At 40.8% G+C, this 20,479-nt stretch overlaps 2 protein-coding genes across 4 annotated transcripts in view; both read left to right on the top strand.

Moving 5' to 3' along the window:
• EIF2B3 (eukaryotic translation initiation factor 2B subunit gamma) overlaps nucleotides 1-20,479 on the top strand; it is a 142,461-nt gene that overhangs the window by 44,635 nt on the left and 77,347 nt on the right. For all 3 annotated transcript variants that reach the window (XR_010341173.1, XM_012434492.3, XM_012434493.3), the window contains one exon: nucleotides 19,568-19,679. Coding sequence is in view for 2 of the 3 variants with exons in the window: in XM_012434492.3 (XP_012289915.1) it covers nucleotides 19,568-19,679 (112 nt within the window). In the remaining variant the exon portion in view is untranslated. The remainder of the gene's footprint in view (nucleotides 1-19,567; nucleotides 19,680-20,479) is intronic.
• Nucleotides 4,730-7,508, top strand: LOC110568806 (acyl-CoA-binding domain-containing protein 5-like). Its single transcript, XM_064370933.1, is given in 4 exon segments — nucleotides 4,730-5,146; nucleotides 5,149-5,826; nucleotides 5,829-6,294; nucleotides 6,296-7,508. Coding segments are annotated over 4 exon segments (1,455 nt in total). The 5' UTR covers nucleotides 4,730-4,899; the 3' UTR covers nucleotides 6,360-7,508.

Here is a 20,479-nt window from a genome sequence, read left to right as displayed (position 1 = left end):
AAGAGTTTGAATTCTGTGCCCAAAACAGTGGGGAGTTGTTGAAGTAAACAAGATAATGTCATAATTAGATTACATTCATGTTTTAAGAGGATCTTTCTTTCTTTCTTTTTCTTTCTCTTTCTTTCCTTTCTTTTTTTTTTTTTTTTGAGACGGCGTTTCACTCTTGTTGCCCAGGCTGGAGTGCAATGGCGTGATCTCAGCTCACTGCAACCTCCACCTCCTGGATTCAAGCCATTCTCCTTCCTCAGCCTCCCGAGTAGCTGGGATTACAAGCACCCGCCACCATGCCTGGCTAATTTTTGTGTTTTTAGTAGAGAGACAGGGTTTCACCTTGTTGGTCAGCCTGGTCTCGAACTCCTGGACCTCGTGATCTGCCCGCCTCAGCCTCCCAAAGTGCTAGGATTACAGGCGTGAGCCACCACATCCAGCCCTCCCCCTTTCTTTCTTTCTCTCTTTCTCTCTCTCTCTTTCTCTTTTTCTTTCTTTCATTCTCTCCTTCCTTCCTTCCTTCCTTCCTTCCTTCCTTCCTTCCTTCCTTCTCTCTCTCTTTCTCTTTCTTTCTTTCAGAAAGGGTCTTACTCTGTTGCTGAGGCTGGAGTGCAGTAGCTCAATCTTGACTCACTGCAACCTCCACTTCCCAGGCTCAAGCAATCCTCCCACCTCAGCCTCCCGAGTAGCTGGGACTATAGGCACGCACCACCATGCCCGACTAACTTTTTGTACTTTTTGTAGAGACAGGTTTCACTATGTTGCCCAGGCTGGTGTTGAACTCCTGAGCTCAAGCAATCTGCCTGCCTCAGCCTCCCAAATTGCTGGGATTACAGGCGTGAGCCACCGCACTTGGCCTCTTTCTTTCTTTCTTTTTTTAAAGAGACAGGGGGCACAATGGCTCAGGCCAGGCCTGTAATCCTAGCACTTTGGGAAGCCAAGGCAGATGGATGGCTTGAGCTCAGGAGTTTGAGACTAGCCTGGGTAACATGGTGAAACTCCATCTCTACGAACAATTTTTTTAAAATTAGCTGGGCATGGTAGCATGTGAGCCTGTAGTTCCAGCTACCTGGGAGGCTGAGGTGGGAGGATTGCTTGAGCCCAGGATGTCAAGGCTGCAGTGAGCCATGATCATGCCACTGCACTCCAGCCTGGGTAACTGAGTGAGACTCTATCTCCAAAAAAAAGAGAGAGAGAGAGATTAGGTTTTGCTATGTTGCCCAGGCTGGTCTCAAACTCTTGACCTGAAGCAATCCTTTCACCACAGCCTCCCAAATAGCTGGTGTTACAGGTACCAGCCATCAGACCTGGCTCAAGTTTTCATCCTTTTTTGTTGTTGTTTTTGAGACAGAGTCTCGCTCTGTCGCCCAGGCCGGAGTGCAATGATGCAATGTCAGCTCACTGCAACTTCTGCCTCCTGGGTTTAAGCGATTCTCCTGCCTCAGCCTCCTGAGTAGGTTGGATTACAGATGCCTGCCACCACGCCTGGCTAGTTTTTGTATTTTTAGTAGAGACAGGGTTTCACCATGTTGGCCAGGCTGGTCTTGAACACCTGACCTCGTGATCCACCCACCTCAGCCTCCCAAAGCGCTGGGATTACAGGCGTGAGCCACCACACCCAGCCTAGTTTTCATTCTTAACATGAAATTTTGAACTCCTCAATACCTATATTTTGTTATATTTGAAGGCTAAGGTTCACCTAAATAACTGAGTTTTAAATTCCCCCCATAGAATGCTATGCATTTCAATCATAAGCATTTTTTAAATAATCCTAGGCTTTTCAGATTATGTATTTGGCATGCCTCTTGGCTGCTGTTGTGTGCCAGACAGTCTGCAGTCCACTTTCCCAGATAGTGTTTAATAAACTAGACTTCTAGACCCAACTTCCTCAAATGCTGTTCTTACTAACTTATAGGGGAATGGCTAATGTCTAGATGTTTCTGAAGCCACTTTTCTTCCCCTTGCCACTTTCTTCTCAGAAGATTTATGGGAGATGTAGGTACTAAAGAGGGCAGGATCAAATTCATGTTTTGACTTTTTGGAGTATTCAATTCCTGCTGCAAGTCTTTACACAGCTTCCTTGCCTGAAATGCTCTCCAGCCCCTTTCTCCTCCCAACACATATATTCCAAATCCAGCTTAGCCTTCAAGTTATTTTCTAAGAAAGGCCTTTCCTGACCTTTTAACATAAGGTTTATCCTTTTTTTTGCCTACATATATCAGCCTGCTTTCTTATTTACTCTTTCCCTTACTGGACTATAAGCTCTATGAGGGAAGGGATCATTTCTGTTTTATTTATTTTATTCCCAGCACCTGGCCCAGTTATGGCCCATGGTAAGCAATCAATAAATATTATTGAATGGCCTGCTTATAAAGGCAGCTCTTCTTGCCCCCCAGGTAAGTGAAGGTGAACCTGAGCACCAGCGGTTTAAAATCCTAAAGATGATAGTCTGAGCAGTAGTTGGATTCATGAGTAGGTATTACAAGAGTACATGAGCTTGTAATGCTTTTAGCAATATGGATCTAGCAGACTGATACTAACTACATTGCCTATTAATTTTATGTTTAGAAATGATTTTAAGATTTTTAACTAAATACATAGTGCTGTACCATGATTGTTAAGAGCACAAGGTCTAGAGTTCAGACTGGGTTTCAGTGCTCAAAAGCTGTGGGATCTTGGGCAAATTACCTTGATCTTCATGAATTTCATTTTCTTCTGTTGTAAAATGAGCCTGAATCCTTTCAGGACTTTTGTGAGCATTAAATGACGTGTTTATAAAGCATGTGGCCCATTCATTACCTGAAAGATAGTAGATGCTTAATAATTTGTAATTGCTATTGTAATTTGGTTCTGAAACTTAACAAATCTCATTTAATAATTCTGTAAACAATCTGTATCACATATTTATTTCATGTAAAATGGCAGTACTTTAAAAACCACAGACTATCAGAGTTTTTTTCTTTGCATTTTTGCCATATTAGCTTGTAAGTTTGAAGAGAGACTCATAGTGACAAATGTCTAGACAAGTCTCTTTGGAAGGCTCAGATATAACATGTAACTTTTTTTTTTTTGAAACAGTCTCACTCTATCACCCAGGCTGGAATGCAATGGCGCGATCTTGGCTCACTGCAACCTCTGCCTCCCAGGTTCAAGCGATTCTCCTGCCTTAGCCTCCCGGGTAGCTGGGATTACAGGCATCTGCCACCAGGCCCAGCTAATTTTTTTATATATATATATTCTTAGCAGAGACAGGTTTTCACCATGTTGGCCAGGCTGGTTTTAAACTCCTGACCTCAAGTGATCCACCTGCCTCAGGCCTCCCAAAGTGCTAGGATTACAGCTGTAAGCCACTGTGCCCAACCCACATGTAACTTTTCTAGTGATTCAAACTGTGGGATCTTGGGCAAATTACTAGAGTTTTCTAGAAGGTACCAACTTTTGAAGAAAAAAAATATAGAAGGTACCAACTTCTCAGGAAAAAAATGGGCAACTTAGAAGTGTAAGCAAGACCCAGAAACCCAGCTAAGGCTGTGCAGGGAAATGGGGTTCTAAACTCTGAGAAACCTCATTTCCTGATTTTTTTCAGCAGTAGATACCATTATTATTCAGCCATTGTCTCCCCATTGCTCTATACTACTTACTGAGTGAAAGGGTGAAGAGATCAGTTTAACACAGTTGCTGAGTATGTGTTATGCCAACTCCTGAACTAAGCACCAAGACTATAAAAATGGAAAAAAAAAAACCCCAAAACACCACAGTATCCCTATCTTCAAGGGTACACAAACAAGCGTTCATGGTACTCTCCCCAGTCATAGGGCATTTTAAGAAACTTGAAACCTGCTGGGGAAAATTAGATTGGGTACTGTGTTCTTAAAATAATTTATAGTCTGGGCACAGTGGCTCATGCCTGTAATCCCAGCACTTTGGGAGGAGATCATTTGAGGTCAGAGTTCGAGACCAGACTGACCAACATGGTGAAACCTCGTCTCTACTAAAAATACAAAAAAATTAGCTGGGTGTGGTGGTGCATGTCTGTAGTCCCAGCTACTCGGGAGGCTGAGGCAGGAGAATCGCTTAAACCCCAGAGGCAGAGGTTGCAGTGAGCCGAGATCACGCCACTGCACTCCAGCCTGGGCGACAGAGCGAGACTCCGTCTCCAAAAAAAAAAAAAGAATTTATAGGCCGGGCGCGGTGGCTCACGCCTGTAATCCCAGCACTTTGGTAGGCCGAGGCAGGTGGATCACGAGGTCAAGAGATCGAGACCATCCTGGTCAACATGGTGAAACCCCGTCTCTACTAAAAATACAAAAAAATTAGCTGGGCATGGTGGTGCGTGCCTGTAATCCCAGCTACTCAGGAGGCTGAGGCAGGAGAATTGCCTGAACCCAGGAGGCGGAGGTTGCGGTGAGCCGAGATCACGCCATTGCACTCCAGCCTGGGTAACAAGAGCGAAACTCCGTCCCCCTTCTGAACAATAGTGAGCACAGGTTGCTCCCCGCACAGGGCCGGGGTTGTGGCACCCTGGAGGGTTCTCTCTCCTCCTTTCCCCGCTTCCCGGGCCCTCCTCTGGGGACAGACTGATCGCGCGCGTCCTCGCCGCGGCGGCGGGGCCGGTGGGTGGGGTTTGCTGCACGGCCGCTGCGGCGGCGGCGCCAGTGGGTCCTGCCGTGACTCTGGGGCGGGGCTGTGGGGAGGGCGCGGACTGACAGACGGACTCCGGCAGAATAGGGGGTGTGGCTGCTCCGCCAGGGTCCCCCGGGTGGGAGAGCGGCTCCGCGGCCACCGGTGCCCGGACCCCCTCTGCCTTCTGCTAGACATGCTCTTCCTCTCGGCTCCTGGGAAAGCTGGTGCTGCTGCTGCCTGATTCCCGCCGACAGACCTTGGGAGTAGGGCCGGCGCTGGCGGCTGGAGATGGCGGACACGAGATCCGTGCATGAGACCAGGTTTGAGGCAGCGGTGAAGGTGATCCAGAGTTTGCCGAAGAATGGTTCATTCCAGCCAACAAATGAAATGATTCTTAAATTTTATAGCTTCTATAAGCAGGCAACTGAAGGACCCTGTAAACTTTCAAGGCCTGGATTCTGGGATCCTATTGGAAGATATAAATGGGATGCTTGGAGTTCACTGGGTGATATGACCAAAGAGGAAGCCATGATTGCATTGTTGAAGAAATGAAAAAGATTATTGAAACTATGCCAATGACTGAGAAAGTTGAAGAATTGCTGCGTGTCATAGGTCCATTTTATGAAATTGTCGAGGACAGTAGCAGGAGTTCTGATGTAACTTCAGATCTTGGTAATGTTCTCACCTGTACTCCATACGCTAAAACTGTTAATGGTAAAGCTGAAAACAGTGATAGTGGAGCTGAATCTGAGGAAGAAGAGGCCCACGAAGAAGTGAAAGGGGCAGAACAAAGTGATAATGATAAGAAAATGATGAAGAAGTCAGCAGACCATAAGAATTTGGAAATCATTGTCACTAATGGCTATGATAAAGATGGCTTTGTTCAGGATATGCACAATGACATTCATGCCAGTTCTTCCCTGAATGACAGAAACACTGAAGAAGTAAAGCCTATTGATGAAAACTTGGGGCAAACTGGAAAAACTGCTGTTTGCATTCACCAAGATATAAATGATGATCATGTTGAAGATATTACAGGAATTCAGCATTTGACAAGTGATTCAGACAGTGAAGTTTACTGTGATTCTATGGAACAATTTGGACAAGAAGAGTCTTTAGACAGCTTTACATCCAACAATGGACCATTTCAGTATTACTTGGGTGGTCATTCCAGTCAACCCATGGAAAATTCTGGATTTCGTGAATATGTTCAAGTACTTCTGGAAATGGCAACATTGGGAATATGCAGGTGGTTGCAGTTGAAGGAAAAGGTGAAGTCAAGCATGGAGGAGAAGATGGTAGGAATAACAGTGGAGCGCCACACCGGAACAAGCGAGGCAGCGAAAATGATGGATTCTCTGATGTCAGAAGAGGAAGAGGACATAGGATGCAACACTTGAGTGAAGGAACCAAGGGTCGGCAAGTGGGAAGTGGAGGTGATGGGGAGCGCTGGGGCTCCAACAGAGGGTCCCAAGGCAGCCTCAATGAGCAGATCGCCCTCGTGCTGATGAGACTGCAGGAGGACATGCAGAATGTCCTTCAGAGACTGCAGAAACAGGAAACACTGACTGCTTCACAGGCAAAATCGTCAACATCAACATTGCAGACTACTAGTCAGCCCACCTCACAGAGACCATCTTGGTGGCCCTTTGAGATGTCTCTTGGTGTGTTAACTTTTGCCATATCCTTTTATTGCACGGTGGTTGGTGTATTTATACTATCAAAGAAGGAGAAGAAAACTGAATTGAGGAAAATGGTATTTTCCTCAAGAAGACTACTGGAACTGGATGACCTCAGAATGAGCTGGATTGTGGTGTTCACAAGAAAATCTCAGTTTGTGATGATTACATTGCTTTTTGTTGTCTAGTAGTTTGGTTTGTGTACATATATACACATACGTATTTTGCACTACACAAATGATAACATTTTAAGGACTAATATTGCTGATACTTGAATAATCAATCTCTATTAGGTTATAAGTAGCATACATAAATTCACCCTGTCCTTGAACTTGAAGGACATTATTAATTATCATTTGGTAACATGTTTACCTGATTATCTTCCATAGAGTAATATAAGCTGCTTTCAAAGGTACCATTGTGATAATGAGATCAGATTTATAAGTGAGTATTTTTAATTTTCTAAATTAAATACAAGAAAGAATGCAAACCAGGAGTGAATTTCAAGTGAGATGTAATTGACTTTATATCTTAGTCACTGAGTTGCCATGCCATGTAATAGAAAACCGCAGGAAGAATTGTTGTATTCACTTTGTGGGCTGCCCATAATCCTTCTTGGGCATTCACAACTCTTGAATTTGGTGTTCAGGCATCATTATTAAAAAGTGGAGTCCTATGTACCAGGCTTAGTTTTTATAAAAGATTTGCAGACTAGACATAACCCGCTGATGGAAATGATGAAGAATGAGCTTCATTTAGGTTTAAAAGTGTATTCTGAGCCTATAGATGATTAGTAAGATTTTTATTCAACCATATACATTTATTCCTTTGTAATCATTTTTCTTTAAGGATATCTAGTGTCTGCTTCATAGGGTGCTTTGACTTTTCTGCAACTGGTAAACTATACAGACTGGACTCTTAACCTCTTAGTGCCTGAGTTTTTCCTTCGGGGTGTACTATTTTAGATACACCTACTTCACAGGGGTATTGGAGGGATTTGCAAGCTAACAGGCCAAATGCTTCCATAGGAATAAGGCATGCCCAGCTAACAAACTTAAGTCCCTCTTCTCCACCTCTCTCATCTAGACCAAAAAGAAGACTGTAATTTAGATCCTTGAAGACTTTTCTTGTATGCCTTCCAAAACTTCCTGCTCACTTAGATGTACCTTGTGCTTTGAAGATTTCTTTGATTCAGTCTTTGTAGCAAATAATTTTTTTTTTTTTTTTTTTTTTTTTTGAGATAGTTTCACTCTTGTTGCCCAGGCTGGAGTGCAGTGGCATGATCTCAGCTCACAGCAACCTCTGCCTCCCAGGTTCAAGCGATTCTCCTGCCTCAGCCTTCCGAGTAGCTGGGATTACAGGCATGCACCACCATGCCTGGCTAAATTTGTATTTTTAGTAGAGATGGGGTTTCTCCATGTTGGTCAGACCGGTCTTGAACTCCTGACATCAGGTGATCCGCCCTCCATGGCCTCCCAAAGTGCTCGGTTTATAGGCATGAGCCACTGTGACCAGCCTGTGGCAAATATTTTTTAAGCATTCTCAAGATGTATGATGTTGGGTTTAGCATCATGTGTTCTGAGTGTTTTAAATAAGAGAGAAAGAATTAATCTGTCTTTAGTATACAGGGTGGTTGTTTGCCTGAAAAGTATAAGAATACAATTTACTTTTCCCAAACTTTTTTTCTTTTTCTTTCAAGTAACTTTATGTTTTTATTCTTTAATCCTATACTGATTAAAATATGTCTGTCTAAAGGGATCTGCTACTATTTGCTTTTAAACAATTGTTCCCGGGAGAGAGAGATCCAAGATGGCTGATCACTAGCAGCTCGGGCTCGTAGTTCCCAGGGAAAGTGCAGAGAACGAGAGGACGCTACACTTTCAGACGAATATTAGTTGCTCACGGACCAGGAGATTCCCAGCAGAGGAGCCCCACAGGTTGCCAGGGCGACTCTTGTGGCCGGCGCGGCGGTTTTGCTGGCGCCTCAGCGCGCCAGTTTTTGGTGCAGAGTCCGGAGATTCCCGAGCAGAAAAGCACCATCAATCTTAACACCACTGTTTTGGCCGGCGCAGTGGATTGCTCAGATTTCGGCACTGGGAATCAACAAGTTGGACGTCTACTCAGAGACCCAGTTAGAAAGTCGGTAATTACAAAGTCAACAGACGGATAAATATATAATGAAGGGAAGAAATCAGCGTAAAAAGGCAGAGAATACTCAAAATCAGAATGCCTCTCCCCCTACAGGGGATAGCAATTCCTCATCAGTAACGGAACAAGGCTTAATAGATTACGAGTGTGTTCCACTAACAGAAGCAGGCTTCAAAACGTGGGTGATAAGAAACTTCCGTGAATTAAAAGAACTTGTTCTAACCCAATGCAAAGAAACTAAGAACCTTGAAAAAAGGTTTGATGAAATGTTAACGAGAATGGACAATTTAGAGAGGAATATAAGTGAATTGATGGAGCTGAAAAACACAACACGAGAACTTCGCGAAGCATGCACAAGTTTAAACAGTCAAATTGATCAAGTAGTAGAAAGGATATCAGAAGTCAAGAACCAGCTCAGTGAAATGAAACAAGACAAGATTGGAGAAAAAAGGATGAAAAGGAACGAGCAAAGTCTCCAGGAAATATGGGACTATGTGAAAAGACCTAATTTACATTTGATAGGTGTACCTGAATGTGATGAAGAGAATGAATCCAAGTTGGAAAATACTCTTCAGGATATCATTCAGGAAAACTTTCCCAACCTGGCAAGGCAGGGTAGTATTCGACTCCAGGTAATACAGAGAACACCACAAAGATATTCTTCAAGAAGACCAACCCCTAGGCACATAATTGCCAGATTTATTAGGGTTGAAATGAAGGAGAAAATACTAAGGGCAGCCAGAGAGAAAGGTCAGGTTACCCATAAAGGGAAACCTATCAGACTTACAGCAGATCTCTCAGCAGAAACCCTACAAGCCAGAAAAGAGTGGGGACCAATATTTAACATCCTTAAAGAAAAGAACTTTCAACCCAGAATTTCATATCCAGCCAAACTAAGCTTTGTAATCGAAGGAAAAATTAAACCTTTTGCGAACAAACAAGTACTTAGAGAGTTCACCACCACCAGGCCTGCTTTACAAGAGCCTCTGAAAGAAGCACTATACATATAAAGGAACAACCAATATCAGCCTTTCCAAAAATATATCAAAAAGAAAAGAACATTAACACAACGAAAATTTACACTAACTAATGGGCAAAACAGCCAGCTAGCATCAAATGCCAGTATTAAAGTTATATATATTCTAATCGGATAAAAAGCCAAAACCCATTGGTATGCTGCATCCAGACCCATCTCACATGCAACGATACACAAAGACTCAAAACAAAGAGGAGGAGGAAGATTTATCAACCAATCAGAGAGTAAAAATAAACAAATAAATAAAAAGCAGCAGATGCAATTCTGGCCTCTGATAAAGTAGACTTTAAAGCAACAAAGAGCAAAAGAGGCAGAGAAGGACATTACATAATGGCAAAAGGATCAATGTAACAAGAAGAGCTAACGATTTTATAGCTCAACGAGACAGAAAATTAACAAGGACATCCAGGACTTGAACTCAGACCCGGAACAAGTAAACTTAATAAATATTTATAGAACTCTCCACTTCAAATACACAAAACATACATTACCACCTCACACCTATTCCAAAAGTGACTACATAATTGGAAGTAAATCACTCCTCAGTAATCGCATAGCATTTCATAGGTTTAAATGAAATATTGGTTGGCTGCTCGTTTGTTATTTTCTTCCCTTATTCCTTCCTGTTTACATCAAGTATAATTATTGGTATAAAAGAGGTTTTCAATACCCATTACTAAACTGCATTCTAGCCTGGGCAAGAAAGCAATACTCCCATTCTCTCTCTCTTTCTCTTCCTTTTTCCTCCTCTTCTTTATTCTTTTTCTTTCTTTCTTTCTTTCTAAAAAAAAAAAAAAGAAGATTTCTGGATATAAGATCAATATGCAAAAGGCAAGCACATTTCTCCAACAAATAACTAACAGAGCACTAATTTATCAAAAATGTATAATAGCGTACAAATTATCAAATAATAGAAATATATCTAACAAAAGATATAAAAAAAACCAAGGGAAAATTAAGAAACTATGCCACGAAATGTTAAAGATGTTAAAAATATCCTAAATAAGTAGAGAGATATCATGTTCATGAAAGACTAAATACACACCTTCCACCCTCTAGAAGGCAACAGAAAGCTCAGTGTAACAGCTGGTATTTAGAAAAAAAAAAAACCAAACAATTGTTCCCTATTTATTTGTGAAAAAATGAAGCAAGCAACTGAATTTATATGTAAAAATGACGTTTAGAGCTGTGGATCAGAGATTATTTACTTTTTTTTTTTTTTGAGACAATTTTGCTGTCGTTGCCCAGGCTGGAGTGCAGCGGTGCAATCTTGGCTCACCGCAACCTCCACCTCCCAGGTTCGAGTGATTCTCCTGCCTCAGCCTCCCGAGTAACTGGGATTGCAGGCATGCACCACCACGCTAGGCTAATGTTGTATTTTTAGTAGAGATGGGGTTTCTCCATGTTGGTCAGGCTGGTCTCGGACCCCTGACCTCGGGTGATCCACCCGCCTTGGCCTCCCAAAGTGCTAGGATTACAAGCATGAGCCACCACGCCTGGCCTCAAAGATTATTTTTAAAAATTAGATATCAATTTGGTATCAGAAAAAAGTGGTTTTTCTCTTAGGATATAAATAAAATGCAAATTAGGAGTATAAGCAGTTGTGAATCATTACAAGCAGTCGGGGATACTAACTCCTAGGGATAACCATTTGTATCCTGTTCCAAAGTCTTATTTTGTAGTTTGAAAAGCACTTTGCACACAGTTCTTGTATGTAAAAGTAAAGATGTAACTATAGGATATAGTATTCCTGCTTTGTTTAATAAGAACCTCATTTAAACTGGACAGCTATGGCATTTTTTTAATGATCAACTTCTTTTCTGTTTATTGTAAAACTAAGTTAAAAATAAAATGTTAATGAGAAAAAGAATTTATAAAAGCCTCACATCTGTAATTGTTTACATTCACAAAAATCAAACAGTAAAGACAATACATATGAAGAGAATTTCAGTGATGCCGTATATACACGTATATCTGAAACTTGCAATAATATATAAAAATAATTTGTTTTTCATCCCTTGTTAGAAACTTCAAACTTTCCTCTCAATTTTAGTGAGAAGATAATATATTTATATTGCTTTATTGCAGATAATATGTTTACTAGGGGGCTTTTTTCCCTGTACATTCCTCTGTGTAATTGTTTAATACTATTATGATTTAATGACACAAATTATTGACTATTGTCTCTATAGTCTCACTATGTCTCTTGGAATACTTGAAATAGAAAATGTTCTAAGAAACTTTTATTTAACCCATCCAATCCACTGTAGTATTTCTCAAACTCCTCAGTTCTCAGAGTTACATGGCCTTGGTCCAGACTAGAATCAGTATATGTTAATGTACTTCAGAACCACGAGTGAACACTCTTACTTGGCTGTCACCTCTTAATCGGCTTAGCTCCCTCTGCACCAACAGATGTTGGCAGGCAGTTCTGAGCCTGTACAGTATTTCTTTTGCTACAGCCTTCTTTATTTCTCTTAAAGTTGTACCACCAAAAAGTCCTGTTTGGGCTTCTGCATCAACTATTTCCTCTTCTCAGTCTTCCAAACCCCACTCCATTTTTTTTTTAACTCTCGAAGAAGGCGATTATGAATCCCACCCCATTTTAAAAAATAATTTGAAGGGACTTGAGATTCCTACATACCCAAAACATAATTTTTTTTTTTTTTGAGACAGAGCCTCACTCTGTCACCCAGTCTGGAACACAGTGGCATGATCTCAGCTCACTACCACCTCCGTCTCCCGTGTTGAAGTGATTGTCGTGCCTCAGTCACTTGAGTAGCTGGGATTACAGGCGATCACCACCACACCCGGCTAATGTTTGTGTATTTTTTAGTAGAGACGAGGTTTCACCATGTTGGCCAAGCTGGTCTTGAATTCCTGGTCTCACGTGATCTGCCCACCTTGGCCTCCCAAAGGGCTGGGATTACAGGCATGAGCCACAGTGTCCCGCCCAGAAGTAAGTTTCTTTTTTAGTTTTGGTTTTTGGTTTTTTTCAAGACAGACTCTCGCTGCGTCACCCAGGCTGGAATACAGTGGTGCAAGCACAGCTCACTGCAGCCTTCAACTCCTGGGCTCATGTGATCCCCCTGACTCAGCCTCCCAAAGTGCTGGGATTATAGGTGTGAGCCACCATACGCAGCCAGAAGTAAATTTAAATATTCTAGGATTCATAAATCAAAATGTGCTAAGTATAAAAATAGGAGCATATGCAAAATACAGTGATCAATTTAATGTCTCATTCAGTTATAGGAAAATTTATTTAATGGCATGATATTTGGTAAGATGGTAGTAAACAATTTACTTATGTAGAGGCAGGGTAATTGGTACGAAGTCAGATTCTTAATTTAGAAGTGCATTAAATTTTAATGCAGTAAATGAATTTAGGACATACTATGTATAAATTCTCTGTTAATTCTACATGGGAAACAAAGATAATCAAGATTTGCTCTCAAGGCAAAATCTAGAAGAAGGTCAGATAATTTTCTTATTTGCCAAGTTTTTTGTTTTGTTTTGTTTTTTAACCATTTATTTTCTAATAGCATTTTGTGGACAGTTGCTCAAGATCACATCAGTGGTAAGTGGTAAGAACCATGACTCAAACCCATGCCTTCTGATTCCATAACCTGTATTTTCTATTTCTTTTTTGAATTTAGTTTTTATCTTTATTAAAGTTTAATATGCCCCAAATGTAAAGAGTATTTAATTATTTTAAGTATATTATAATAAGTAGCAGCCCCTCACCCTATCTATCCTCACTCCACTTAGAGATTGCCACTTTCAACATTTTTAGCTAATTTTTTGGCATTTAACTCCATATCTCCAAATATGCTTTCATTTGTGTGTCTTAATTTTTTTGGCTTTAAGAATTATCTATTCACTTCTTACTATGGAATGTAAAGATTTGGTTCTATTTTACCACATGCTCTGCCCCCACTACATGTGTGCAAACTTGTATTCGGCCCAATTTTCTAATACAATTGTTTATATTGTTTTGTTGATTAACTGAATATTTTATGTTTACATTATCATGACTGTATAAATAGTATTCACAGTTGCACCTTGTAGTATATGATTACTTTTCTCTTTCTTCCTCTTGTTTTCCTGAAGATTGTCTTGTTTTTTCATTTGCTTGTTTTCTATGTATTTATCACTAATTCCACCCAAGTCCCAAGTTGTGTGAATTTCCTCTCCTTACATTGCAACACACTCACTAGATGTTCTCTCAGTTTCAAATTCTTCAAGGTACCGCTCCTAAAGCTTTTCTAATCTGAGTTAGTTGCCCTGCTATAGAGCTGTCATTTTAGGTTCACCCATCACTGTCATATCTTGAACCTCATATTTTCTTCTTTCTTACTTTTTAGGTTCACCCTTCACTGTCATGTGTTGAACCTCATATTTTCTTTATTTTCTTCTTTTTCTACTTTATATCCACATTTTCTGTAGGACATATCCTCTGGAAGCCTCCTAAGATAGAAATTGTGAGAAGTAAATTTTTTTTTCCTTGCTCTGTCGCCAGGCTGGGGTGCAGTGGCGTGATCTCAGCACTCTGCAACCTCTGCCTCCCTGGTTTAAGCGATACCCCTACCTCAGCCTCCTGAGTAGCTGGGACTACAGGTGCACGCCACCACACCCAGCTAAGTTTTGTATTTTTAGTAGAGACAGGGTTTCACAATGTTGTCCAGGATGATCTTGATCTCCTGACCTCGTGATCTGCCCACCTTGGCCTCCCAAAGTGCTAGGATTACAGGCATGAGCCACGGTGCCTGGCCCGTGAGAAGTAACTTTTTGATCTTTTGCAGCCCTGAAAATGTTTTTATTCTGCCCACATATTTGTTTGATATTTTGGCTGAATATAAACTTCTCTTGGAAATCATATCACCACAAAATTTTGAAGGTTTTTGTTTTGTTTTGTTTTACTCTCTTCTAACTTTTCTATTAAGAAGTCCAACATCATTCTGATTCTTGATTCTTTGCATGAAACCTTTTATTTCCTCTTTTTTTCTTGGGGTGGAAGGGGGAGCTTATAGGATCTGTTTCTAGGAATTTTCAAGAATACAATACATTGTTACTAACTAATCACCAGTTATATTAAATCTCTTTGGGAACACATTCCTCCTTTGTAAGTGAAATTTTGTATTCTTTAACCAAAGTCTCACAGTAGTCTTTTTTTTTTTTTTTTTTTTTAACCTTTATCACATGGTATTCCCAAGCAGACTCCCATGCAAGTACTAACTAGGCCTGACCCTGCATAGATCAGATGAGATCAGACACCTTCAGGGTGCTATAGCCATAGACGCCCCTAGTAGTCTAAGTTTCTACTTTCTTTTTCTTTTCTTAACTGTGCTGGCCAGGACCTACAATAAAATTATGTGTACAAATAATGCCAGTTGGCACCCTTTTCTCATTCCTGATTTTAAAAGGAATATTTTCAACATTTTTCCAGTTAAAATGATGTTTACTATAGGTGTGTGTTTGTTTATTTTGAGACAGTCTCTGTCGCCCAGGCTAGAGTGCAGTGGCCCAGTCTTGACTCACTGCAACCTCCACCTCCTGGTTTCAAGTGATTCTCCTGCCTCAGTCTCCCAAGTAGGTGGGATTACAGGCATGTACCACCATGCTTGGCTAATTTTTGTGTTTTTGGTGGAGACAGGGTTTTGCCATGTTAACCAGGCTGGTCTCAAACTCCTAGCCTCAAATGATCCACCTGCCTTGGCCTCTCGAAATACTAGGATTATAGGCGTGAGTCACCATGCCCAGCTTACTATACATTTTTATAGGTACTGTATAGGTCATCAGATTGAAAAAGTTCCTTTCTAGTTTTGATTTATTGGGAGTTTCTTTGCCTAAGTATATAAATTTTGTCAGGTGCTTTTTCTGCATCTATTCAAGTGGTCATATGGTTTTTCTCTTTTACTCTGATGATGTGATGATACCTGGGATAAACCCAACTTGGTTATGGCTTGTGTCCTTTCACTCATAGTATTAGTTTTTACTACATAACAAACATTTCTAAACTCTAGTGGTTTAAAATAACAAACATTTACTTGCTTATGAGTCTGTAGGTTGGCAGTTTGGCCCAAGTGTAGTTGAGGTGGCTCATCTCTGTTTGAGTGATATCAGCTAGTGTATTAACAATTCATTACTTATAAAAGTTGCCACACATTTAACAGTTTAAAACAACACTGTGGGCCAAGAATCCAGGTGTGGCTTAGCTGGGTCCTCCAGAGTCTTTCAGAAGGCTGTCAATGTTAGCTAGGGCTGGAGTCTCATCTGAAGGCTTAACTGGGAAGGGATTAGGTTTCAAGCTTACTTGGTTATTCGGAGAATTTAATTTCCTTAAGGACTGTTGGACTGAGCCTCAGTTTCCACCAAGCTGTTGGCCAGAAGCTACTCTTCTTTCTTTATCACTTAGGCCTTTCCAACATGGAAACTTACTTCATCAAAGCCATCAAGGGAGAGACTCTTCTAAAAAGAAGTCACAATCTTATATAACCTAATTATAGATATAGCATTTTATTACCTTTGCCACGTTCTGTTGGTTAGGAGCAAGTCACTAGGCCAGCCCACACTCACGAAGAAGGGATACACAAGGATGTGAATATCAGGAGGCAACTGTCATTCTTATTTTAGTCTCCCATAACTGAGCTCATTAATATGTTTACAGCCTTGGCTGGGCCCAGTGGCTCACGCCTGTAATCTGAGCACTTTGGGAGTCAGGTGGATCACCTGAGGTCAGGAGTTTGAGACTAGCTTGACCAACATGGCAAAACCCCATCTCTACTAAAAATACAAAAATTAGCCAGGCGTGGTGGCACATACCTGTGGTCCCACCTACTTGGGAGGCTGAGGCAGGAGAATTGCTTGAACACGGGAGGTGTAGGTTGCAGTAAGCCGCGATCACACCATTGCACTCCAGCCTGGGCAAGAGAGCAAGACTGCACCTCCAAAAAATATATATATATATGTATAGAGCCTCAGCCTTGACAGCTGAATTTTTCATTTCATCTAGTCTCTTACCATCCAGGGGGTAGCCTAGGCTTGTTTACATGGTAGCAACAGCAGGTTCTAAGAATGGCACCAGAAGCTACAAAGTCTCTTGAGGCCTAAACTCAGAATGCACACTGTCACTTCAGCTTCACTCTGTTAGTTCAAAGCTAGTTACTGAGCAAGCCCAGATATAAAGGATAGGGAATTGACCTTTCCTTTGGATGGGAGGAGCTCCAACAAGTTTGTGACCCTTTTTAATTTACTTAATATACTATTTTGACTTGCTAATGAGTAAATTTGCCTAATTTTTCTTTCTCATAATATCCTTGCCTGGTTTTGGCATCAGGATCATGCTGGCCTCATAAAATGAGTTGGAATTCCCAACTCTAGATATAGCATCTGCCATAGGGTAGGTATACAAATATATTTATTGGTTGAATAAAGGAATGAAAGGATAAGCAAATGCCTGTAGATAAGACAGAAGAATCAGAGAAGTAAAAATCAACTAGAGGAAAAAACATGAATACTTGAATATGACAGATTTTTTTAAATAGAAGTTTAGTTTTATCTGCTTTTTTAAGTTTGTGTAGTCTTTCTTCATAGGAAGACAATCTATAGTTAACTACTCTGCTCCCAAAATGAAATTCATTTTACTAAAGCAGAACAGAAAGAAACCTTTCCAACTGTCTATAATTTGTATCACATTCTGAAGTCCCAGTTACTATGATAGCTGCAAAGAAGCAATACAAGGTGGAGGGTCTGAGAGGGAGAGAAATGTGACTAAAGTGCAACATAGCTGAAAAATTGGCTGGCTGGGAATTATTGCTCCCAGGACGTCAGTGATTCAAGGTTTCTGTGAGCCTTAGGACTTGGGTAGGGTAAGCATTCCAAATTATATCCAAAAATAACATATCTGTGTTTCTTTTTTAAATGGCTGGCTTATAATGAGACCTTTACAGACTTTGTTACATTCTCGAGTTTCCATGTAATGTATAAATTGATATATGTCTAAGCCGCTATGTGGCATTTAAAATTCTCTGCAAAATTTAGCTTCAGATTGGCAATATTTGCTCTTCCTTTTTTGAATTTCACTTGGTTATTGAACAAAAAACCCCAACATATAATTTTTTATAATTTTTTTCCTCATTTATATTCAAACACTGCATATAAGATGACCAGAGACCATCTAATTGGTGATCTTGAATGGTTTCAAGTACCTGAGCTAAACATATCGCACAATTGAATAATATATTTGGTTATAGGTATACAGGCAGCTTTAGCCAACAGTGAAACAAATTCTGTTAACTTAGCAGCCATTGTCTGTCAGTAGGAAGCAAATTCATCTTTACAGATCTAATTTTTCCTAGAGCTAAACTTTCTGTTTCTCCTTTATAAAGAGGTGTTGAGGCATTGCTTTTTTTGGTTGTTGTGAGGGTTAAATTAGAGGATGTATTTTGTTTACTTTTTTTTTTTTTTTTTTTGAGACGAAGTCTTGCTCTGTGCAGTGGCATGATCTTAGCTCACTGCAGCCTTCGCCTCCCGGATTCAAGCAATTCTCCTGCCTCACCCTCCCAAGTAGCTGGGACTACAGGCGCACCACTACACCCAGCTAATTTTTGTATTTTTAGTAGAGATGGGGTTTCATCACATTGGCCAGGATGGTCTCGATCTCTTGACCTTGTGATCCACCTGCCTGGGCCTCCCAAAGTGCTGGGATTACAGGGGTGAGCCACCGTGCCCAGCCTGTTTAATTTTTTTAACTTAACATTTTATTTAATGTTTTAATTAATAACACTATTATAATTGCTTTACAAATACTAATACATTTAATCTGCATAATAAACCTGTGAGGCAAACACTATTATTATCCCCATTTTATAGACGAAACTGAGGAACAGAGAGGTTAAGTAACTTGCTCTAACATAAACTGTAATTGGCTGAGCTGTGTGGCTCCAGAAATTCTGTTTTTAATCCTTATGCTATTTTGTCACTATGTGAAAATGTTTCTGTAAGCTATAGATACTGTACAGATATTATTAGCACATATTATTAAGTATGTAACACTGTACAAGATTTATGGGAAATATAAAAGAATCAGAAGCCTTCCTTTAAAGAGTTTACAATCTAGCTGGGGAAGAGAAGTATGACATAGAAAACAGCAATAATATAGCAGCCTGTAAGATCATTGTCTACTGAGAACTCTTCACATATAATAAAACATGCACTTTTTTTTTTTTTTTTTTTTTTTTTTTGAGACAGAGTCTCACTCTGTCACTGGGCTGGAGTGCAGTGGTGAGATCTCAGCTCACTTCAACCTCTGCCTCCCAAGTTCAAGCGATTCTCCTGCCTTAGCCTCCCGAGTAGCTGGGACTACCAGCTCAGGCCACACCTAGCTAATTTTTTTTTTTTTTTTGTATTTTTAGTTGAGACAGGGTTTCACAATGTTGGCCAAGGTGGTCTCAATCTTTTGACCTCATGATTCACCCGCCTCGGCCTCCCAAACACTTTTTTTTAATGCCTTATACATAGCATAGAATCTAGTATCTGTAGTTAATGTTGGTTGAATGTAGATTACTTTAAATAATATTAGTCCCATTTCCACAGTAAGAAGACCTAGGTTATTATTTGCAGACAGAAAATTCTTTTTTTAAAAAAATGGAGTGATCTAAATAAATAAAGTAATTTTATTTATTTATTTATTTATTTTTTTGAGACGGAGTCTCATTCTGTCACCCAGGCTCGAGTGCAGTGGTGCGATCTCAGCTCGCTGCAATCCCCATCTCCCAGGTTCAAGCGAATCTCCTGCCTCAGCCTCCTCAGTAGCTGGGTCTACAGGCACGTGCCACCACACCTAGCTAATTTTTGTATTTTTAGTAGAGATGGGGTTTCACCATGTTGGTCAGGCTGGTCTTGAACTCCTGATGTCATGATCCGCCCACCTTGGCCTCTCAAAGTGTTGGGATTACAGGTGTGAGCCACTGCACCCACCCTTCAATCCTGTATTGGTTCCAAGAGCACTAAGCAGATATTCTGTTCCCTGGCTTAGTCATGCTTGCAGGGCAAATGGCTTTATTTGATTTTTTTTTTCTTTTGGATGATTCAGTGGAGCAGCGTGACTTCATTGGAGTGGACAGCACAGGAAAGAGGCTGCTCTTCATGGCTAATGAAGCGGACTTGGATGAAGAACTGGTCATTAAGGGATCCATCCTACAGAAGTAAGCCCTAGGGTTTTTTTTCTTCTGGCAGTTTTCCTTGTCTTAAAACAAAATAAAACCACCCAGTGGATGGGAAAGAGGGAATGAAAACTAGATCATACTGTGTGAAATTGACAAAAGTATGTGATGCTTTTCCCATGAGACAGGATGAAGGCTTTTCTTCACTGCGTAAGCCTGTTTCCCTGTCTTTTCTTGCCAAGGTAGAGCCAAATCCTGCATAAGAGTAAGGCAAAGCAGCTGTGGGGAGAACAGGACTGTCTTTGCGAAGTGTTATAAAACCCCCTTTTTAAAAAAAAAAAAAAAAAAGTGGTTAAAAAAACACATAGCATAAAATGTACCATTCTAACTTTTTTATTTTTTTTGAGACGGATTCTCTCTCTGCCACCCAGACTGGAGTGCAGTGGCGCAATCTTGGTTCACCACAACCTCTGGTTCAAGTGGTTCTTCTGCCTCAGCCTCCTAAGTAGCTGGGATTACAGGTATGCGCCAACACGCCCAGCTGATTTTTGTATTTTTAGTAGAGATGGAGTTTCACCATGTTGGCCAGGCTGGTCTCAAATTCCTGACCTCAAGTGATCCGCCTGCCTTGGCCTCCCAAAGTGCTGGGATTACAGTTGTGAGCCACCGCACCTGGCCCATTCTAAGTGGCCATTTTTAAGTGAACAGTTCAGTAATGTTAAACGTGTTCACATTGTGGTGAAACAGATCTCAAGAACTTTCATCTTGCAAATCTGAAATTCTATACCCATCAGGTCCCCTTTTCCTTCTCTCCACAAGCCCTTAGTACCCACGATTCTACT

The sequence above is a fragment of the Aotus nancymaae genome, unplaced genomic scaffold (genome assembly GCF_030222135.1).
Source record: "Aotus nancymaae isolate 86718 unplaced genomic scaffold, 86718_ANA_hifiasm-v0.15.2.pri h1tg000007l, whole genome shotgun sequence".
NCBI lineage: Eukaryota > Metazoa > Chordata > Mammalia > Primates > Aotidae > Aotus > Aotus nancymaae.
This window is presented reverse-complemented; position numbering and strand designations above follow the sequence as displayed.